The sequence below is a fragment of the Amborella trichopoda genome, chromosome 10, assembly GCF_054954075.1.
Source record: "Amborella trichopoda isolate Santa Cruz 75 chromosome 10, AtrichopodaSantaCruz75HAP2 v2.0, whole genome shotgun sequence".
Taxonomy (NCBI): domain Eukaryota; kingdom Viridiplantae; phylum Streptophyta; class Magnoliopsida; order Amborellales; family Amborellaceae; genus Amborella; species Amborella trichopoda.
In genome coordinates this window covers 40,534,175-40,558,330 of record NC_142345.1, presented here as the reverse complement: position 1 = coordinate 40,558,330, position 24,156 = coordinate 40,534,175, and the positions used below count along the sequence as shown (strand labels likewise).

Sequence of the window (24,156 nt, the reverse complement as noted above, 5' to 3'; positions counted from 1 at the left end):
AGAATCTGACAAATTTTTATCTGGATCACAATCTTTTAGAATATTATTTTGAAGTATCTGACGTTGGTGTCATGTCATTGGTGCATCATGAGCCGGAAACTATGAAGTCCTTATCACATGAAAAAAAATCACATAAACACAGAGGTACAATGAATTGCAAGAAAAATATGTGAAAACAAGTAGGGCATTCCCATGTTAAAATCAAATCTCAAATCAGTCAAAAATCCTCAAAACCAAAATCAATAACTTAAGCTAGTTCTTAGGTTTTCTTCTCCATCTGACAAAAACAGTCCCTAAAAGTTCTCTCCCAACCCACATTGCTCTCTATCTCACACTGAACTCTCCCGGCTTCTCTAAGTTGCGGTCTTCTTTACCTTGTTTTCTGTCTCTATATGGGGCAAGGGGGAACATCTAGTGTGGCTCCAGCCTGAATCTGACCCCATCCAATAAGGCGCCAATGCTTCTCGATTCGCCTACTCAAAGCCACCTTCTCTCCTTTACTCGTGCAAACAGGTGATGTCAGCTGAAGCTTTGCTAAATCATTCTTCACAGCCAACACCTTTGCACCAGTCGACATGGAACCTATATTTAGCATGAGTATCTCTGCCTTGGCCAACTTTGACACCTTCCCTTGCTTCTCTGTGCCCTTTGTCCTCACACCAAGAAGGCGGCGGAGGAGGAAGAAGTTGACCTGCTCAACATAACTCAGGATGAACCTCTCTCTCTCTCAACCTTCTTCACTTTATAAGATCATGCAATGTTTTGAAATGTTGGACACGCACCAGAATTTGGCCACTGCCTGGGGTGGGCGAGTTGGCTCGGTGAGTCCCCACTTGAATCTAAGAAACTTGCTCTTTGAAAACAGCAATTTTTCGAAAAATACACTCACAAGATTCTTTTAAGACTCAAGACAGACTAGGATCAAAATCGGATCATCCAAGTCTTGCTGTTCCAGAACCAGCAAGGTTACCAGTTCCTGATTCATTAGTTGGACATTAATCAACCCAATGCTCGCATGCTAATCATTTCTGAATGGGCTTATGGGGTAATTTGCCGAGAGAGACTTTTGAAGGCAGCATACAGAGGAATTAGCATGCAATGCATCAACTATGCCATGACAAGCATTAGATGCTTATCAACCACACTAAAATCTTCGTGCTCTACAGCTACATTTTTAAAAGATGGAAAATCCCTGTTTGCAGAAATACCGTGCAACACAAAGTCTGGGTACTTGATATAAAAAACGGGTTTTGCTTCTATTGATATATATTTAAAAAATTCAGAAAAGGATAACAAATTTCACAATATATGAAGGTTAATGAAGCGTATCTAGCCTCTTTGGATTTCTATTTTTCATATATTTCTTACTTGGATATCATTTATTGAGACTTAGGCCAGAAAGACATGGATAAAAAGAGCAAGTGATGGCTTACCTCGAGCTCAACAAAGACATCAGGGAGTGACCCAACCTCTCCCAGCACCTGACCCACGAGACGATCAGCACGGGTCAGGGTGGGATCCATTGTAGTACCTACTCCAATAAGACCTCCTGGAACTGCAAACTGAAGCTCGTTTTGCTCGGCAAATAAGGAGACTATCCTTGAATAAATTGGGGTACATTTCATGTTTCCATTCTCATCTTTCACAACGATCCCAGGCCGAACTTCAATCTTCTGATTTACCCTCAGCACACCCTGCACAAAAATAGAAAACCACTATGAAACTTAGAGAGATTTCCACAAAGGTCAAGAAGGCTTTACAACGCAAGAGAGAGACGGAGAGAGAGATATCATTGTAAAGACAGCTTTAAGACCTGTCCCCGTGTGTGTCTGCGAGAGAGAGAGAGAGAGAGAGAGCAATAAAGGTGATAATAAAGAGAGCGGGAGAAGTCAAGAAAAATTTAAAATCCCCTTTTACACACAACCACTAGTCAGATTGCGCAGACAATTAATTGAAATGAATCACCGTTTCAGCCAATATCAAATCATCACAGGTTCAAAAAATTATACCAACTCATTTTTTATTGGCTACAGCAATTACAACTTTCAAAAAATTAAAAAGTTACCATGATGGCCATGCAAATCATTTCTACGAGTTGAAAAACAAGAACGGTAAGAAACATACGCTCAAAATACTTCCACCTGCAACACCACCCTTTATCTCCTCTACCTCAGAACCAGGTTTATTCACGTCAAAAGAGCGGATCACTATCATGTTGGGTGGTGCAACGAAGTTTCTTTCTGGAACTGGTATTTTATGTACAAGGTATTCGCACACTACGTCAATATTATACTTCAATTGTGCAGAAATTGGAACAACCGGAGCTCCATCAGCAATTGTTTGCTGCATGAAAAAAAATGCAAAGTCAGCCTCAAAAGTGTAGAAGTAGAGTTAAATCCTCCCTCTTTACCTCCTCATGCAAGCTCAGACATATACATACTAACATACCTACACCCGCAAGTGGATACATATATCATTATTATATATATACATCTTAATATACATCTCTAGGTGTGTTGGATAAGCAATTATGCTATTTACATAATAAAAATATACCAACTAAAAATAAATTAATTCCATGTCACTTTCAGTTCTATATCTCCATTTATTAGTAGTCATGCCACTAGAGTTCGAAGTGTGCGCTGTTCCAATTTTCTGTTTTCTCAATCAACCTCCTTAGTTTATAAAAATATTGCCCCCATTTTTTGAAAATATATTTGCCTTCACCAAAGCAGTCATTAATATCTTAGCTAGGAATAAAAATGATAAAAAATGTAATATCCCACAGAACCCTGAACAAGAAAGGAAACTTTAACTCATACTTTGAAGTGCATCCTTTGTTATGTCACACCTTTTTTTAAGGTTATTTCACATAATTTATATATTCTCCATGAAGGGTTCCTCTTCTCCTTCCCTAGCCCTCATTTGCCAGGTGTAGGGCTCTAGACCATGCCAGTGGGCCGTCTTGGAGGCTAGTGGCGCCTTAGATGGGATATGGGTCATCTGGGACGCGACCCTACACGTTCTCTCCTCTTCCAACATTGGTGTTTCTCGGTTTCTGACTAGGATCTCCAACAGCCTCCCATGGTTCTTCATGGCTGTTTATGGGCTTAATCCCCACTTTCATCGAGCCAGCTTTTGGAAGGAGCTCCAATCTTTGGCCTCCCTGGCTCTCCCTAGCTGGCGTATTAGAAGCGATTTTAATGTTACTAAGTGGTCATTCAAGCGCAACTCCAATTCTTTCGTCTCCCTGGCCATGCTGGAGTTCTTCGACTTTGTATCCCGTAACAATCTACTGGATCTCCCACTCCAAGGGGCCCAGTTTACTTGGTCTGATCACTCCTCCACCCTGCCCTGTTGAAATTGGATAGGTACCTTATATCTATTGCTTAGGACTCCTCCTTTCCCCACACCAACACTTGGCCCTCTCTAAGCCTATCTCAGACCATCGTCTCATCTTGCTGGACACATTACCTATCCAAAGGGGTCCTAAACGTTTCCGCTTCAAATTGGCCGGGCTTGAGGAGCCAGATTTGTTTTCCCTCCTCCCCTCCTGGTGGTCCTCCTTTGCACAGCAAGCACGAGGATGGGCTGGTTTCCGTCTTCAAAGGAAAACTACAGCTCCTAAAGGCCGCTCTTAAAGACTGGAGTAGGCACATTCCCAGTAATTTCTGAGAACAAAAACTCACCTTGCTCAACTTGATTCAATCCCAAGATTCTTTAGAGGAGAGCAAACCCCTTTCTTCGGTCGAACACGATTTGAGATCCCAAGCTAAGCTCTCCGATCTTAGCCTCCTCAGTAGAGAGGATTTGGTCTCAATGCTCCAAGGTCAAATGGCTCAGCCACGGTTACCTAAACACTGGTTTTTTTCACAAAATTGCTAACAATCGAAGGTTCAATAACACCATTTCCCTTATTAGAGTTGGTGCCCAGGTCTTTGACACTGCCTGTAAGATTGAACCATCATTGAGTTCGTAAAGAAGCTCTTCAAGGCCCCCTCTGGCCCAAGACCCAGGATGGCCTCTCTAGCCTTCCACATCATCCCTTCCGACCTCTCGGAGTGGCTTGAACGCCCCTTCTCAGAAGGAGAAGGCCTAACTGCCATTAAGGACCTTGGTCAGGACCATGCCCCTGGTCCTGACAGCTAGCCAGTGGCCGCCCTATTCAAATAGTTTTGGGAACCCATTCGCCTTGACATGTTGGCTTTCTTTGAATATTTCTATCACCAGGGCATCATCAACAAATCCATGAATGCTACCTTCATAGCCCTTATCCCCAAAGTCGAAGGTGCCCAGGAGCTAAAGGACTTTTGCCCCATCAGTCTTATCAATACTCCATACAAAATCCGGGCCAAGGTCTTAGCATCCAGGCCGCATGAAGTACTCAGGTGGGTCATTTCTCCCACCCAGGGAGCCTTCATCAAGGATAGGTAAATTCTTGATGGTGCCTTAGTAGCCCATGAATGTATCCACTCTAGACACCGAAACAAAGTTCCCGGTGTAGTCTTCAAACTTGATTGGGAAGAGGCTTACGACAACATTGATTAGGCCATCTTGGACAAGACCTTCCTTAGGATGGGCTTCGGGCCCCGGTGGCGTTCTTGGATCCGTGGGTGCATCTCAAATCCTTACTTTTCCATCCTCAACAATGGCTTCCCTAGGGGCGTTTTCTCCTTTTCAAGAGGCCTCAGACAGGGAGATCCTCTCTCACCCTTGCTCTTTGCCATTGTGGCAGAGGTGTTTAGCAGGTCCTTAACTGGTTTGTATCGTAGTGGTCTTCTTCAGGGTTTCCAAGTCAGCATTCAGAGGCCCTGAGACTTCCCACTCACAATATGCTGACGATACTCTGGTTTTTTGCGATTCCACGATACAAGTCGACCTCCTTCTCCTCTTCCTAAAATGCTTTGAAATGGCCACTGGTTTCAGACTTAACTTGGAGAAGACAAAGATGATGGGGATTGTTGTCAACGATTCAGTGATCTCTAACCTCACCCATTGATAGGGGTGCAAAGTAGCTGCCTTGGCTTCTGTTTTACTTGGGCCTACCCCTGTGCTTAGGCAAACCTAAACTGAACCAGTGGAGCCATTATAGATAAATTCGATAGGCGACTCGTGGGATGGAAAGGTAGATTCCTATCATCAGCTGGTAGCCTAACTCTAATCAAGGATCATCAGCTGGTAGCCCAACTCCAATCAAGGCTACGCTTTCCAACATTCCCGTTTTCCAAATGTCCCTTTTCACATGCCCGCACCACCACCGAGAACAACTTAAGCGGAACTTCCTTTGGTCAAGGGGCCTGGACATAAGCAGGCTTGAAGACCACAACCTCGCCCTCCTTGGCAAATGGTGGTGGCACTTTGCAACCCAGGAAAACCACCTCTGGCTAGATGTCGTTCAATCTAAGTACCACTGCTCGAATTCAGCTTGGATTCCCACCAGTAGGGCACACACAACTCCTCTGGTTTATGGAGAAGCTTCTTTCGATGTCTTCAACATTCGCTTTCGGCCGAGAGCCGGAGATAGAGTCTCCTTTTGGTCAGATCTGTGGATTGGTCATACACCCTTGAGGGATCGCTTCCCCTTACTCTTCCTTTTGGCTAGGGATCCCCAGGTCATCATCGTGGACAATCCCGAAACCTCGGATTCCAGTAGGGTGTGGAATCCAAATTTTCGGAGGCCATTGAATGACCAAGAGGTACCAAGCTTCCTCAAATTGCAGCTCGCTCTCCACTCAACCTTTGTCCCGCTCCATGGGACCCAATAAGCTCATCTGGTCCCCAGCTCACTCGGGCACCTTCTCAGTGTCCTATTTCTATCACCCCCTCCTGAGACACTCCTCTCAGCCACCTTCTCATCAGTCGGCAGTGGGTAAAGCTTGGAACCCCTTAATGCCCCCCAAGGTCCAGATGCTTTCCTGGATTGCTATCTCCAAACGAGCTCCAACAGTCGACCAACAACAAAGGAGGGGGTTGCAGACCCAAACAGATGCACTATGTGTACCAATGACGAAGAGACCAACAAGCATCACTTTATTCACTGCGAGTGGCCAAAATCTGTCAACATTCTGTGGAAAGCTGCAGTGGTTGCCACCCTTTGAGTGATCCGGTTGGAGAGAAATAACAGGATCTTTCGTGGTGAGAAGGCTCATTTGGAGGTGATGATAGACAAGCTCAGATCCACGGTCATTTTTTGGGCAAAAAACAACAAACACTTCCAGCATTGCTCTCTTGCTGTCTTCCATCAGATCTGGCTGGCTTTGTTGTCCTATCTCTCTACCCAAATCACTCGAGCCTCCTTGTGGAGACCACCGGAGCATGGCTGATCCAAGCTCAACTTCAATGGTTGCTCTCTTCGCAGGCCTGGCCCCTCAAGCATAGGGGGAATTTCCCGAGATATGGACGACTGTACTTGTTCTCATACTCCCGTCCTATCGGGATTTCCGACTCTAATACTGCTGAGGCCTCAGCTCTCCTTTTCGGTCTCAGAAATTTTAATCTTACCTGGGGTCCCACTCTGATTGTAGAAGGTGATTCCAAAAAAAAAAAAAATTGAGTAAAATAAGTGGCCCCACCGCATAGATCAGCAAAGTACTGTGTGCATAGGTCAGCATGGATCATTTGACTAATGGTTGTAGGTGATTCCAAAAATGTTATCGCATGAGCTTCTATATCTTCCCCCTGTCCATGGAGATTGGACCACTTTTTTGATGAAATATTCCACCTTTGCAGGTATATGCACGTTGTATGGAGGCATACTTGGAGGGAAGCAAACACAGTAGCCAACACACTCGCTAAGGAGGGAGCTTCCCAATTCACATTGCTTGGAACTCTTTCGGGCACTTTTTGAACACCCAGGCACAGTTTTTTGTAAAGCTTTATCGATCGTATTTTTTGGTTGTTTATAAGGGCTGTAAAGCATCTTTTGGACCCCGTAAGGGGTTTATGGACTCGAGCACCCAAACTGTGGATCGCCAAATTTTTTGTACACTTCACCAATCAATACAACAGTTCGACTTTTTCAAAAAAAAATATTTCACTATTAATTGTCCCCCCATAAATCCATGTAACAAAACCACCAGTATCTGTAGCAAACTTTGCTGAACTGAGAGGGACTTTTAAAAAACTTAATTAAAAAAGGAAAACAGATAAGTTACTTCAATTCATCAAAGAAAATAAAACCTAGTTCCAATTTCTAAGGAAAGAAGCTCTGATGAGTCAAATTTAAAGACACGCTTACCTGGATAAACTTCTGGATTGCATCATGCTGGTTGATGGCAACACTCTCTTGGATTAAATCAATTTTATTTTGTAGAATGATAATATGTTGGAGTCGCATAATTTCAACGGCTGCAAGATGCTCAGAGGTCTGAGGCTGGGGGCAGCTTTCATTGGCAGCAATCAAAAGCAATGCACCATCCATGATGGCTGCTCCATTGAGCATGGTGGCCATAAGAATATCATGACCCTGCCAAATAAAATAAATGTTGACGCTCTTCAAATGCATAAACAAATGATACCCAGACAATCAAAAAATACAATTCATCAGTCATGAATGGGAAAGTTGTCAATTTTTGTTTACATGCAAAAACAATAGTCCCGAATTGTTAAAAAAAATAGTTTAAAGGGAAAAATTGGAACAATGACTAGAACACCACATAAACCCTAAGGTTCTCCACAAGTATGATCTCTGAACACAGTGCTGGATTTTCAAACTGACAATTTTACTCACTCTGATAGGATAAGCAAGAATATTTTAGTAAGATTAACAAGGATAAAATACTCATCTAGAAAAATGACGGGTCCAAGCATGATTTTGATATTACTAAGTATATGAAGCACCCACAAGATTTGTGGAGGAGTTACAGGGAATTATTTTTATATGTTCCCTGTAGTATATAAATAAGCACAAGGCATAATCACCATTGATACTTTATAGTTTTCTAAATATATTCTTTAAGACAAACACATAATCTAGTAAGTAAAAGTTCTCTAGAGAGATGAACAAAATAAACTTCGATGAAATTATTTCGTTTTAATAAAACTGAATAGATTAAGAATGCCAGTAGAGGATGCAATCCAACTTGATTTTTTGCCAAGCCAAAACACCAAAGCCCTAACACCATAATAATTGCACTACACCTCTAGAATCCAAGATTCAGAATACACCATCAAGCCAGTAATCCTTCAGCTAACATCTAGCTTAAAATATTACCACACCATGTTCATTCCATACCATTCCCCACACCACAGACTCCACAACTCCTAAAGCCTCCAATGCCACATCCCCAATAAAGGCCTTTTCACTTCTCTTAAACCCATGACACGAAATCCCAAACTTCTTAGCGATTCAAAACTTGCTTAACTGAACTAAATGTATCCAAGACCTCTATCATCCACACTCCAAATGAAAACATTGTCAAAGCCACTTCAAGTTCCCACTTAAGAAGTGATATGGAACAACTAAATGAGATAAAGTGTGATGCAACCTCCCAAAGATATTGTTTCTTCCATTGAAGCTTCAAAACATTCACATTCGCTTAACAGTTTCCACAGCACTTCTTAGCTAAGATGCCCAGATACAGGCATGGATAAGGAGAATGAGGGTGTGACAGCATTTTTTGCAATCCTTCACAGGGAAACAAATACAAGCATTCTAGCTAACACACTTACAAAATATATCATACCTAGTACAATACACAAATACATGTAACCAACAATTCGGTACACATACACACACGCACATGCACTCAGGCACACACATTTATATATGGAAAACACTTAAAAACACCCACAAGTGAATTTCTACAGTATTTCGCTCATGACTCATCACCATCCAAAGTCCATCAGACAACCATGATTATCTTATGGCGTTTGAATTTTTAGCATTTATTTACAAATCGGATTAACCTCAAATTACAAGGGTGTCCATGACTCAGTGAGGCACACCAAAATAAAATATAAAGAATAATTCAAGTAACAAAAGTGACACCAAATTACCACTATGAATAGTTCATGGATATTTTGGTAATTTTATTTTGTGATATTTTTTATATTTTATTTTTGGGGGAAATGGTTAGGCGCACACACGCCCTAAATTTCATATAAATCCAATTTGTAGAAAAAATATTAAAATTCAAATACTATTGGATAATCGTGGCTGCCTAATGGACTTTGGATGGTGATGAGCTATGACTGAAGTACTGTAGAAATTCACCCATTGGCGTTTGTAAACATTATCTACTGGTAATTTTATATTTTTTGATAATTATTTCTATATTTATTTTAGTGTGAAATGGTTAGGCGTACACATGCCCCAAATTTCAGATATATCTAATTTGTAAAAAAAATATTAAGATTCAAACACTATTGGATAATCGTGACAATTTGATAGACTTTGAATTGTGATGAGCCATGGGTGAAGTATTATAGATATTCACTCATGGGCATTTGTAAATGTTATCCTTCACACCCACAAACCCCACACACACACACACACCCCATGACATAATGCAGACTACTGTATTTTGTTCACATTATATTACTTAAAGTGATGTCATTTTATATTTAGAAGTATCCTATGAGCATGCCATATCGTCATTGACATGATACAACACCGGCACGTTAAGCATGTACAAGTATCCATTCGTCACAGCTTCTGTGGCATGGCCATGCATAGTGCATGCCACAGAGTCCTGAATTTTAAAGTGAGCCAGACCTATAACGCAACCAACTGATGAAGTCTCTCGATAACTCAATTTTCACCAACATCCAATATTGAAGTCCTTTCCCTTTTGCCTCGACATCAAGCATAGAATTGGGTTATCTGACTGGGTTGCAGAAGCACCAGCAACAGGAAGAGTGCAGAGTATCATCGGCATAAAGCACATTAGCAACTATCCCTTGCCTCAACCAACCTGCACCACCAGGCAATTAAACTCCTAAGTAATGATTGTGAACAAAGAATGGGAAACTGCCATAATTCGCCATATGTATGAAAGAGGTACAAATCGTTATTATGAAAGCCTAGAATCCTTAAATCCTTCGGCAGATAACTATAACTTTACCAAAGCAAGCATAAGAAGGTCTGCACCTTAAACTACAGGCCATGGCTTAATCATCTTTTTAGTTTTCTCTCTTTTTCACCTAATAAATACATGATTATTCTCCCTTACTTTACATTAAATATTATCAGTTTTGTTTTACAACTTCCACCATCCATACTTTCAACCTCACCAACGTGGAGCTATTCTCAGCAATATTTTACAACCCAATCAGTCCCTCTCCCACATGGCTCTGTTTTATATCATCTCTCGACGACCATCCTTATACACCTGTCACAGATAAGGTGCTGCTCTCAACTAATTTATTCTACAACCAAATCCTGCCTCCCTCCCTGATGGATTTCTTTATAAACCCTACCATCCGTATACACTTTCTGCCTCAAAAACTACTACTCCACCATATTTTATTATCACATTCCCTATAGTAAAACCTCAGCACTCGACACTTCATCATCATTGATGTAACGCTACTTTTTAATACTATCACATCCTTCCACCCTCCTTCGGTCTTTAGCCATTATGAATTCCTCTCTCCCTTCCAGCGGCGGGGTGTAGAGTTCAACCATTTGACAGAGGAAAATGTCAAATACTTGCTCAAGATGCCACAATAGCATTGCAGATGACGTACACTAGCCCACTTTCTGCCCCCCCACTTACATCTCAAACAATGAATATGAGAATGCATAAGCCACAATCTATGATAGCTGCAAAATCTATAACACCTAGAAGGGATTTTAACGAAGACGCCTACTCTCAAACAAAGAAGACCCTCTGGATTTAAAAAGGTACATGTGTCACTTTCAGATATCCAACTTTTGGAGGAGCAAGAAACCAAAATATTGGAAGAGAAAGCACAGAGTAGAACATAAAGAAAATTCTAATGCACTTCCAGAAGTTGGCAGAAGTATATTTTGCATGATTTTTTAGAAACAGTCAGAAGGGATTTTTAAAGGAAAAGCTACTCAATCATTCAGGTAAAATTCTGGTTTTATGCAAGATGCAAACCTAGAACAATTGAATAAAAATACATCATTTTCATCTGAATGTCATATCTACAATAATACAACGTAACCCAAAAGGAGTCTCTTCTTTTCACGAGATCTTTCCTCTCCACGTTAACACGAGGTAACCCAGAAAAAGTCATAACCAGAAAACACAGATTTGTAAAGAAATTCACGCTAATAAAGAAAAGAGAGAGCTCACCGGGCAGTCCACAAAGGAAACATGCCTTAAGAGTTTCATCCTAGCATTTTCAAATCCAGGAACGTCACACAAGGGGGTATCTTCCTTTCCACTTCCATATGCTCTGCACGTTACATGGAAATAGTCACACACAAAAGAACATAAAATTACCCACAAACAAAGGAGTTGCCAAATTCACAAAGTTACCCATGAGTAGCATACTTGTAGCACATTGGTCTAGGGCATCGTTCATCCTCACACTTGTATATCTTGGCATTTGCATAGCCCAGCTTAATAGTGATATTACGCTCCAATTCATTTTTGAAACGAACAGTCTGTACACAGTTAAAAAGTAAAAAAATCAGGCATACCAAATTTTTATCAGAATCAAATTTTCAGAAACATAACTTGAAAATAGGGGCCAGAAGAGGTAGCTTTATCAAATATGAGCAACCAAAATATTCCATATCAAAAATAAGACTGCAAATTCATCATGGTGCAACTTATAAGAAACATGGGGTCAAAAGAACTGATAGCAAAGGAAAGAGAACTTAGATCCAAAATAAAGCTAGACTGGTAATCTTATTACAAATTAGAATATTGGCGGTATGGCAGGATGCAGTGCAAAATCCAATAGAAAGAACCCAAAGAGTGGTGCTTTAGTATGAAGGTATTACTAATCAAAAGTTAGCATAAAAAACACCCCTTTTATTCATAAACACAATCTTCGCAAAAATAAAACAGGGCATAAAGATTCAAATGCATCGATCAGAAAGGGAAAGCACAATCCGATGGAATGCGGATGATGATACTCCTATGGAATCATCACCGTCTAAAGAAATGATTGACAGAGCTATAGAGAAAGAGTGGGGCCCACCATTGGGGCTATGTCCTCTGGTGGTTCCCACTGTGTATCACTGTCCATCATCATTCCATTGGCGCTCCCACTCTAATAGAATATGGTTTTCTGCAGTAAAATAGAGTATAATATGGAGGAATGATTAAGTAGAAAGTCACCTACGTTTTCTTCATAGGACAAGACCCATAACCCTTGGATCCCTATATAACCTCAAGATGCAGATAGTAATTAACAGGTTACCCTCAAATCTCGAGATTGGCAGGATCTCGAAGTTGTGGTCATTTGGGCTGCACAGAAAAAGGTAGGCAACTTTCCAAACAAATTATTCACCTTAACTTTCCCAAATCTAAAAGGGAAGTCCCAAGAATGCATGACTGGTGAGTCATTGATCAATAAACACAGGTAAAAGAAGGCAACAGTAGAACATGAAAATCAACGTTCCATAATCTCGAGCAATCAGTGTCATGTATATAAGTATATAACTACAATACAGCTCCAGCAAGCCCAACTCCAGGTTGCAATTATGAGAGATACCACCTTCTAAAAATAATGTCATCCCACCCTCTAAATACACCTGCTTTCATCTTATTACTTGCATTATGATGCTCTAATCAATGGTTTGAACACTTGTTTCATTACCAAATATTTTCTTGGGTCAGCAAGGACTTAGGATCAAGCCCATTGTAATATGGGCCTTAAACCCTAATCCAAAACAAGAGGACATAAGCAAGGTTTTGTAAGTATGTGCATGTAAGCAAGCTCAACACCATCCCAATATAAAATAAATATGCACCCCAATAAGTCCACCCAAATGAAAGTCAAACATTCGCAATGTTTCTCCCAACCAAGCAATCCAAACCCCCCATAAACTCACTTAACCTCAATCATTTATAACAGTATAAATCCTTCTTTAATCAGCACTAAGTCAATCATGATAATAACAATTAAAATTAAAAAGTAAAAAAATTTGTAACCTAACTGAAGACCATTCAGATTGCAAGGTGCAGAGAGCCAGTAAAGAAAACAAATAACATAAGCAATTTTTCTAGCGGTGATATAAGCAATTAGCTAGGAGTAACAACCATTTGAGTGGAAACATTGGCGGACAGCCTAATCTGACAAACTCAAGAATCGTTTGGCTATATAAATCTATTGAAAAAAATACTAGTACAAACATAATGTGACTACTACAAACATAACCATTCATACTCAATACTTCACAATTTCAGAAAGAAAAAGCCACTAAATCATGCAGCCATTCATTTGAATGAGGAATCACAAAAGAAAAGAGAATTGCCTGAACTCCAGATATTGCTTTAACAACAGTTGATTTCCCATGTGCCACATGACCAATTGTACCTGAACAAATACTTAGAATTAATCCATCTAATAAATTCTTCAAGACAAAATGGCTGCATCATACAAAATACCACAAATATAAAAATAATAAACAAAATACTGTGGAACACCAATTTAATCCACATACAAAGCTATCATAAGCAAATCAAGCAGTTTATAAGCAGGTGGGAAATGAATATAGCATCTCAATAACAGGAGAGACTATTGCTTATTCCAAACACGCACTACTATAATTTACTTGCATATTTATGGAGTTCTTGGGGTTATCCAAAACGATTGTTGGTCAGGATCCACACTAGCATTAAAATAAAATATTTCACAATCATCAGTTCAAAATAAGCAAAAGAATTACTGCTCAAGTATCAGATTGCAAAAATATTTTTCTGATGCACTAAGTTTTAAGCAGTTTATAAGCAGCTGGGAAATGAATATAACATCTCAATAACAGGGGAGACAATTGCTTATTCCAAACGCGCACTACTATAATTTACTTGTTACGGAGTTCTTGGGGTTATCCAAAATGATTGTTGGCCAGGATCCACACTAGAATTAAAATAAAATATTTCACAATCTTCCACTCAAAATAAGCAAAAGAATAACTGCTCAAGTATCAGATTGCAAAGATCTTTTCCTGATACACTTGAGTTTTACAAAATTAGCCGATAAACAAACATAGAGAAACATACACAGCCAACAATAACAATATGATCGTCACAAAAGTTGGTACAAGTTCCTATAGCTTGAATTAGAACTAAGGATTGACTAGTGATTATGAAATAATCATGTTTCATGTTTTAGTCATAGAAAAAGGTTCCTTTATTGTTGCAAGCCACTCTAATGTTCATCAAATTTTCTTTTTATGGAAAAGATTTTCACAGGTTTGCATTTTAAACATCTATTGATCATTAGTACAACAATCATCCCCTACAACACGCAATCAAATCAATTGATCATTAGTACAATAATCATCCCCTACAATGCGCAATCATTTGCCTTTTCTATTACTACATGGCATAACCATGTTCTAATAAAATAAGAATAAAAAATATATTCTTGACCACATCCCTATTCATGTGCATGCATCAAACATGATTGTTGCAAACATTTTCTCTTACCAACCCAACCATTCATGATGATCATTTCCATGACACATGTAAACAGGCTCCAATATGGTGTATGTTCTCCAAAAATAAACTGTAAGAGTCATGATGAAAGTAATGCTCCAAATACTGGTAGATTTTTTATAATCATTTGCAAATACCAAAGATTGCATAAGCACAGAAGTTAAACCAACAACATGGACCTGCTAATGTAGAAAAGAGGAGAGAAACTTACCAATATTAATTGTAGCTTGACGAGATATGACTTCTGGAGAGAGAGGATGCAATTTTGTCACATCAAGCTTACTAAGGTCCTGCTCCATCAACCCTTTACGCGACATCTTGACAGCAGATAATAAACACCAACAAAAAACTGCAGGAACCCAAGATTCATCATCGAAACCCAAGAGAAATAAACAAATCCCCCAAAAAGTAAATTCAAATCATGAAAAAGAAATAAATGCACCATCAAGACAAAGATCCTACGGTTACATTTTCAGCATATTAGATCAACTAAGAGATATTCACCCCACTACATATAGACAGATGAATATGATTTGAACCCTTTTAACCTTTGACCTCATATGTGGTTCCAAGGAAGGTTGTCAAAGGCAGGAGGTAGCCCTGGGCATATCCAGCAAGAATACTTTAGTTTAGATATATTAATTTTCTGGGAGGGTACTGCTCACTAAATTTCACAATCCAAATGTCTCTAGGATCAGCAAATTTTGATCACGTCCACAGTCATGAATGAATAACGAATTGAATCCCTAACACTTGGAATGGACCTCTCAGCTGTTTTGCTAAATGGGACGGATGTAGCCAGTCAAGAAGGCAAGGGAAAAATAACAAAGAGTTGAAGAATGTTGGGGAGACCATCTTCTAAACAATTACTAGGGAGCATAGCACTAGCTGATAGAAACGTGGATGAGCTTATGTGGAGAAGCAAAACAAAAAAAGAAATGAACCAAAGAATGCTAGGGAGATTGTCATGGTCCTCAGCAATAGAGCAATAAAATCCCCAAGGTGGAAGGTGATCACCATTAAGGCAAGAATCAAGGTGTCAATCGTTATCCTCCTAACATAAGATCTCTAGTAGAGGCAGTAGAAATGGCTAGTTTCATTGTACAGCATGTTCATAACCCATACAAAAGCAAGCAATTCTTACAAAGCCAACAGTGTAACAAAACAAGGGCCGGGGTCAAGAATCTCACTAAAATCCGAGCCCGAGTCAGGTAAGCCAAATCTCTGACAGACTTGGCCAAACCCTATCAGTTCCCATATGCATGGTTTTGGGCTTGGCAAATAATCAGTGACCATGCGAATTCAAGTGAGTGTTTCAACACTGAGCCAAACATAAAGCAATGCAAGTCAATGTTGAAAGGTATGTAGTTTCAGGCAAGAGGAAGATCAGCGGCGGGAGAAATGAGGGTCATGCATAGACCAGTGTTTTTGGACTCGGCAGAGTCCACTCAACTTGGCCGCGTAACTCGGCCTCACCCTATTGGCGGGGAGAGTTGGGTGCCCAACTCGCCGACCATCAAAAAACTGATAAAAAATAAAAAAGGATAATTAAAATTTTAAAAAAAATTGAAAACACCAATATATTTGTTAGAACTATGTTTTTAGATGATTTTGATAGTTTTTAAGATGATTTGGGGACTTTCATAGTTTTTCCTTTTTTAAAATTTTCTAAAATATTCAAGGTACGAAGCCCATATTTCAAAATTTTCAAAAATCAATTTTTTATATATCTTTTTTATCTTCTTCAGTCTTCTAATGATGTCTATTACCCCTTTCAATTTTTTCTGATTTTTAGCCTTTTCTGTTTTTACAATCTTTTTATTTTTTTGACTTTTTGGGGTTGTGCATGACTCGGAACTCAACCTTTAAAACATGGGAAAAGTTTATATAGAGCCGAGGCTCTAAACAATCAAATTCAAGCCTACCTCAAAAGTTGTACTGGAAGAGGTTGTTTTGATGCCCAAATATACTCAAATTGAACATCTCACCATCAAGATGCATGAACATAAGAAAAAAATGGATTTCAAGTTTTGGAAATAGTGCATTTTGTAACACATTTTTGGACAGTCAATTTTAAAGATTTTTCAAATTTTCATAGATATCTCAATCTAGACTATTTTTTAAGCTTTAAACTTTATCAATAGAGATGAAAATATATTTTAAGGCTATCAAAAAGATCTATAGTATTGAAACTATATTTCTCGACACTATTTGATGGTAGGCTCTAATTTGATTGTTCAGAGCCTAGGCTCTATAGAAACCGCACCCTTAAAACATTAACATAGACTTCAGAGGATAGAGAATTGACAGGAACATGGAATCAAGCCATTTGGTTATTACATGGAACTAAAATTTCAGAAAATCCACTGAGATAATCTTCAACGTAATGCAAGATTCCAGATTTACAATTACAACAGATTCGAATACTCATTTAGTCCAATACTCAATAGGACAGATGGAGAGTTAACAGGAGATTGAACTTTGTGAAAGGAAAGTACGAGAAATTTGATCTGGCTTCTTCATAAACAATAAACGAGAAAAATTCCATCGTATGGTTCATTAAAAGTTGGTGAGCATCACTTGAATTGTGAATGCAGAGGAAATCAACAGACAAGAAACCATTCGACATGAAATTAAAATAAATTATTCTTATGATTGAAGAAATACAACAACAACAGTTCAAAACTCCATAAGCTCAAAATATGTGAAACTTCTTCATCAAATCTGCTAAATCTCATATAGGTTTCCTCCAAAGAACAGTTATTTCGTTTGTCAATCAAAACTTCTCTGAAAATATACCTAAATGTTACAGTACATGCCTGATATCAAGTAGAAAGACCAAAAACAGAACAACAAGAACAAGGTGAAGAAGAAAAAGAAGAGAGAGAGAAAGAGAGATAGAGAGAGAGAGTTTTGCTAATCAGGGCATTCAGTGAAGCAGAGCAAGAGAGAGAAAGAGCGAGAGACACCTTAGCTAATCAGTGCCTTCAGCAAAGCACAGCTTTGGAAAACCCTGAAGAGAAAATGTTCGCTTACCCTTTGCCTTTATTATTTCTCTCTAATCTGCTGCACAGCTGAGGGATGAGGAAACCACTGGTTATTCCTAAAAGGATGGGGGAGATGAATTGTAGATCCAATTACAATGATGCACCATGAAACTACACTCATCTCTATTATCTGCCACAATGATGCCAGATGGATGATAGGGATGTGTACTGAATATCATAAGCATTATGTGTATTGTGCATAACATTTGTACCCTTCACAACCCATTTAGGAATCAATAACCAATTCATGGGGTCGGTCGAGTATCATAGGAGGAACTGTAACGAATCCGAGTATTTGGAGCTACGATTCTCTGATTTGTGCTTTTTGGAAGCTATCTAGCATTGGGTGTATTGGTATCTAGAAATATTCTTTGATGAACATAGAGGAAAACCTTCTTTGGGTCAAGTATCACAGGAGGAACTATAACGAATCCGAGTATTTGGAGCTATGAAGGTGTGGCCGGGGAACATATTGTGTTTTCTGGTTTGTGCATTTTGGCAGCTATCTAGCATTGGGTGTATTGGGATCTAGAAATATTCTTTGATGAACGTACAGGAAAACCTTCTTTGGATTCGCCCAAAATCTTTGGAATTCATTTATTTATCTCAAAGGTGGCTTGCTTTGGGTTTGGCGCATTTCATGCCACAAGTTTGTATGGTCCTGGAATATGGGTGTCTGATCCTTATGGACTAACGGGAAAAGTGCAAGTCAAAACTCAACAAGACCTTACCCCTCAAACAAAATATACACATGTACCACATCCAAAGATAAGAAGTCTAAAAACAAAATCAATTAACATATCAAAGAATATATATAAATATATATATAACACTTTAAATATATATATAACACTGAACATATGACAAAAAAAAACATGGACTATTCACAGCAGTCATCGTGCGTAGTTACTAAAGTGTGAAATAGATGCCCCGAGAAATGCAATAGGAGACTCTAGAATATGGTAAGCACAAGCATTTAAATTGAGTACGAGAAGAGAGTACAGAGAGTAAGAGCGGTAGGTCCCAACACAAGTGGGGCCCTATACAAAAACCTCACAGGTCCAAAAAATGTGCCCCCCTGAACAGGCTACCAAAAATTCTTGTCATGTACAATTTAGGATAACAAGAGCAGAGTAAAAGAAAAGGAGCTGGGAATGAACATCAAGCTCCAGTGGGCAAAAGCAATGACAAAATTTTATCTGTTTCCTTTTTAAATCAGTGACAATTTTTTATTAGAATCAAAAAAAATTATAAACAATGTAAAGCACCAGGAGATGTCAAGGTGCCAATCAGTGGTCCACAAAATTTGACAAAAGAAAAGGGCAAGGCAACCCTAACTACACCCTTATTAGAAAATAAATTCTATGATGGTATGACAGATTTGCACTGTTGTGGAGGCTATGCATTCAGATGCACTATCAATAGCAATTGCAAGCTGGATATATTGCACCTTAAGATCTTCAAAAATCAACACAGGTTTCAAGTAACATATTAGCATATAAATGAGTTTGGTGATTATGAAGAAACATTTGTTGGAGGTGACTCACAGATTGGGATGAAGGGTGGGTTCCTTAGATTCTAGCTAGTTGGCCCTACCCTTTTGTATAGTCAACAATAAATTATGGTACAAAGTGGTTAATTTAAAGGACATTTCTTCCATGGAAATGGCGATAATCATCCTTAGCTAAGGTGCTTTTCTTTTTTTTTTTTGGAAGTTAGCTGAGATGCATATTCTTATTAAAGCCACTCATTTAACCATCCCAATCTCATATTCTGCTATTGCAAATATTGGCAGTTATACCCTTGAATTTAGAAAACAAGATGTGATATGGAAAAGCAATAGCAAGGTCAAGCATCAGAAACGTCCAACTTTGTGGCCAAAGCAGTTTTACCAAATGGGACCATTTAAAAAAATAATCTTGCCATTTCTTCCCAAATTTTGACAATAATGTCAGACACATGCAGGCACAACAAGTTGCTCAATAAGAGCATGCAGGAAAAACAAGTTTCACTGGTTGATAGTTAACAGCTTCACGTGACAGTTTTTCAGTGAAAATAACCATTGTGGCCCACCAAGCTGGCTACATAGTCCCCTTATACTCATTCATGAAACTACCAATCAAATCAAAACATTTAAAACAATATATCAAGGCAATAAATTGAGCAAACAAGACTGCATTACCCATTAGCAAAGTAATATTTAAGAGCAGCTAACAGAAAATACAAGCAAATTAAATATTCTTACTTGTAAAGAGTTAGTATTAGAAGCAATCAAATGAAAAACCTAGAATGTCAGCCATACTTCGGATTATTACATGAACAATCACTAGCATATAGCAACAAAATATTGAAAATAAAGCCATAAATGGAAGAGCATAAAACCTTGTAGAAACTAGAGAAAACAAGAAGATGCAAAAACAAATTAGACATTGTGCTTTTGTGATAGCTACTACAATTCACAGTTTAAAAGAAGAAAACATGGTTGGAGTTCGCTTATGCAACACATTGTGCCATTAAAGCATCACTTTTATGCTTGTTGTGCATGCTCGCAAGGTCACAAACTGGTTGCAAGCATAAGGGCCTAATGCTTGCAAACGATGTTCTCTTTCTGTGCTAACACTTATTACTCAAAAATCAACATCATAAGCAATTTAATATCATTGAAAAATCAAAGAAAATTATACAAAAACTTGGTTTAATGAGGAGAAGTCATTGAATACAGTAATATCTCATTAATTCAACAGAAAATTAAAGCTTAGATTTATTAAAAAAGAGTAATTGAACACACTAAAAATATATAACCAATGAAACACCGACAATCAAGCAATTCAACCAAAACTTACAATGAAGAGTTGCAGAGACAACGTAACAGGACTTTGCAAAGTCCTCACTCATAACCAAAGCAACTCAAACTCAATAGATAGAACATCAAATAATAACTTCCGAAGACAGTATTTGAATCAATCAACACAGAGTATAGCGATAAACAACAAAAGAAAAACTGATAATGAAAAACCCTAGAATGAATGCTCAAATAAACCCTAAAATAGGGAAAACAGAGAACAGAAAAGGGAAAAACCTCAGTTCAGAATTAGAAAGAGAAGTGAATTTGAAGGCAATTTTTTCTGTAAAGAATCTTGAGTTCCTCGCTGGTCATGAGGGAGAGAGAAAAGGGGGACAGAGAAGAGAGAAAGAAGCAGATAGAGGGTGGATGAGAGAAAGAGACCTGATTAGGGGAGAGCGAGCAGAAGGAGAGAGGGAAAGAGATGGTGGATGAGAGAGAGAGACCAGATTGGGAGAGAGCACAGAGGAAGAGAAGGAAGAGATGGTGGATGAGAGAGAGACCAGATTGAGAGAAATAGCAGAGAGACAGAGGGAGGATGAGAGAGCAACCAGATTGGGGGAGAGACAGAGAAGCAAAGGGAGAGAGGATGCATGGCAGATAGAGAGACAGAGACAGAGCAAAGAGATAAAGCAAGGGGAGAGAGAAAGATCAGATTGGGAGAGAGCAAGAGAAGCAGAGGGAATAGTGATGACAAAGAAGATGAGAGAGAAAGAGAAAGAATCACGTAAGGAGAGAAAGAGTAGATGAGAGAAGAGAGAGAATGCAGCGGGAGAGGGGATGAGAGAAGATGAGAGAAGGCGAAGGGGACGTACCTGGTTGCAGAGACTCGGAGGCAGACGCGAGAGAGAGGAAGGAGATGGCTAGGGCTTGCAAGCTTGGAGGCGGGGAAGGAGACGACTAGGTCTTGATCTGAGATGGGAGAGAAATGAGAAAATGTCAGGGACTTTTTATCACAAAAACCTTCTGAAAATCAACTTCTGCCCTTCTCCACGGAAGATAGACATTCCATTATTAAAAGGAAAAAGGGGAAGGTTTGGGGAAGAAATGTCCAGGCACTGTAGCACTTCTCGTACATCAAACGCGGGATTGCTAAAGTATTAAAGGAGGTTCCTCTTCTAGAGAAGAACCTCCCCCCAAACAAACGCACCCTAAAAAGAACTTCCAAAAACTAGGGCACACCATAAAGGCACAAACCCTAAGGGTGCGTTTAATAACTTTCTCTGTAGTGTCCCCAGTAAAATTCCAGCTGCTGATTTTCCTAAAATTTGGGAGGAAAGTGAAAATCGGTAGCCTGAAAGCTAGGAACCTTGTTTAATAAATTGTGGAGCTGTTATTTTCACTTGTTTCATATTGTGACAGCCTGAAACTACATGTCTTAACCATTTATTGTGTATTTCATTGATTTGATGTGCAAAATGCATATTTTGAATATCATTTTCTTACTACAAACCATCTAATGCATATCTTATAAAATGTAATGGTTGAGATTGAAATTTGTTCTTATATCGTGCAATGCTCATTAAACATTTAAATCCCAAAAAACAAGCAGAGCATATCCACAACTAGAAGCACAACTCTTACATCCAATTCCACTTAAGTCGTGTTCTCGCTATCTCAGAGATGAAATGAGAGTCAATGGACTCATAAGAGGTAGTAAAAATGCTGATATGAGAGAGAGAGAGAGAGGCAGAGATCGCACTAACAATTTCAGGAAGCTCAATAGAATTACATAAAAGCTACATGCCAAAAATCAGAATTTAACAGAAAAGGAGTGGAAACCCATGTATACAATATAAACAAAAATTAACTTTGAAATTAACTGGCACACGAATTACCTGAATGAATTACTCAAGAAAATTCCTTAATCCGACATAAATCATTGAGAATAATCCTGACCAAAAAACCAAGAATAAACTCGAACAAAACACATACTCTAATCCAAATAATGTAATTAAAAGAATAACTTCTCCCAGAAAACCAAACAAAAGGAGAACAAATTCCAATCCAACCACTCATTTGAACCACACAGTCCACCCATAGCAATTGCACATAACAATAGCAATAATTAGCAAAAAAAATCGTGGAACAAAATAATTGACTGATCAACTTATCCATGGCAGAAATTTCAAAAGGATGCATAGGAAAAAATGAGCACTAGTGATTAATAAATCATGGATAAACTGAATAAAATATTCATGGAAGAGTCCTAAGATGTGAAAAATTACAGAAATAGCAAAGCAATCAAACAATAAACAGATGAATAAGATGTAAATAAAACACGAGAAATAACAAAGAAATAAGTGGATAAAAAACAAACAAGGAGTTTTGCAGTGTACCAAATATTAATTCAGTTTTCAGAATTATGCAATAAAACACAAATAAACATCACACGTTCAGATCAACGAGGTCGCCAACTATTAGCACATCATGAAAAAACAGAATCAAATCACACCAAAACATGATCGAATTCCATTTCAAAAACACATTAAAAAAAAAGAATCACACTTCAAAAGAGGCAAATAATCAACGAATTAATCACAACACAGTGCAAAAAAAAAAAAAATCAATATGAAAATGCCATTCATGGTAAAAAGGCGAAAAATGCAGAAACTTCGAAGAAGTAAGTAATAAACTATACAACAAACATGTGAATGATTCTTCAGTTAAATAAGTATAATAAACCAACTTGACCCTGTTAGAGTTGGGTATAGATATTCCGCATAATCTCTTTAACAAAAAAAAAACCCTACTAGATTTGGGCATTCTCTATAGCAAAACCAAAGTTAAACAGCAGAACCCTGTTAAAGTTCTCGAGAGAGACCAATGAAACCTCCAACCACAATGTTAACCGATAGACCAAAATCATCTCAAAATTATAGAGAGACTCAAACCCATCTGAAGATTCAATAATATCTAGTCTGAAGATTCAATAATATCTAGAAAAAAAAAAAAAGGGGCTGAGGAAAGCCCGTCTTAGAAATTCTAGAGAGAGAAACAAAGAGACCAAGACCAACAGAAAGAGAGATGGATGAGCGCACCCGGTATCCTCTGCCCAGAACAAGAGATTAGGGTTCCTGGATGGCTAGAGCGACAAGGAGAGAACGAACTTTGGGCGAGGAGGATAGAAGTTGCAGGGTTGAGCTTCGGTGGGCCGAGCGGCAATGGTAGATTGGGTTGAGCTTCAGTGCGGCAACAGATGGGTTAGGGCTTACTTGAATTCCAATCCTTCCTAAAAGTTGAGCGCGGGGTCCCTATGCAACTTTACTTAGGTTCTGTTTGGTTGCAGGAAATGGGTATCGTGGGGAATGCCTCTCTTAGAACTGGTACCTCCTAGAACATAGGTCTATGCTTTCGATGCCATTTAGTAAGAAAACGTGTTTCCCCGAATTTATATATATTATATAAGAGAAATCACCCAACAGACCCTCTTCCAACCCATATGGAGACCCTGTTCTACCCGTATGAAGAACCTCAAAGAATTACCATTAAATATTACATATATCTATAAAAAAGTCAAAAGTTTCATACCCATGTAGTAACTTTTTAAAAATTTCTCAATACTTATCAAGTTTTCATAAAAAAAATTGAACTTCAAACAAAACTTCGAGAAACTGTTCAAGTTCCAATTTTACTTTAAAACAAAATTCCAACCCCAGGGTTGGAACTTACACTTGAAAGT

The 24,156-nt window shown here is 38.7% G+C and overlaps 1 protein-coding gene across 4 annotated transcripts; it reads right to left on the bottom strand.

Annotated features, from left to right (window-relative positions):
- Nucleotides 1-168: 168 nt before the first annotated feature.
- On the bottom strand, nt 169-23,698 carry LOC18433980 (eukaryotic translation initiation factor 2 subunit gamma). Of its 4 annotated transcripts, XM_020667147.2 has the most exons (11): nt 23,516-23,698; nt 22,313-22,368; nt 21,290-21,386; nt 14,797-14,934; nt 13,400-13,461; nt 11,466-11,578; nt 11,265-11,367; nt 7,238-7,465; nt 2,125-2,343; nt 1,434-1,694; nt 169-691 (listed from the first exon to the last, which is right to left on the bottom strand). In XM_020667147.2, exons 4-11 carry the CDS (start codon nt 14,900-14,902, stop codon nt 389-391), a joined length of 1,395 nt encoding a protein of 464 aa, XP_020522806.1. In that variant the 5' UTR covers nt 14,903-14,934; nt 21,290-21,386; nt 22,313-22,368; nt 23,516-23,698; the 3' UTR covers nt 169-388. The 4 variants fall into 4 exon arrangements, with proteins under 4 accessions (XP_020522806.1, XP_020522808.1, XP_006844119.1 ...); XM_020667149.2 differs by lacking the exon at nt 21,290-21,386; XM_006844056.4 differs by lacking the exon at nt 22,313-22,368.
- Between the last annotated feature and the right edge of the window lie 458 nt (nt 23,699-24,156).

Excerpts from the sequence above, each read along its gene's own strand:
- LOC18433980 (XM_020667147.2), bottom strand. The coding sequence starts at position 14,902 with ATGTCGCGTAAAGGGTTGATGGAGCAGGACCTTAGTAAGCTTGATGTG. Across the intron at positions 11,579-13,399 it reads AAGCAATATCTGGAGTTCAG|ACTGTTCGTTTCAAAAATGA; the intron begins GCAATTCTCTTT and ends AACTGTGTACAG. Across the intron at positions 1,695-2,124 it reads CAGGTGGAAGTATTTTGAGC|GGTGTGCTGAGGGTAAATCA; the intron begins GTATGTTTCTTA and ends ATTTTTGTGCAG.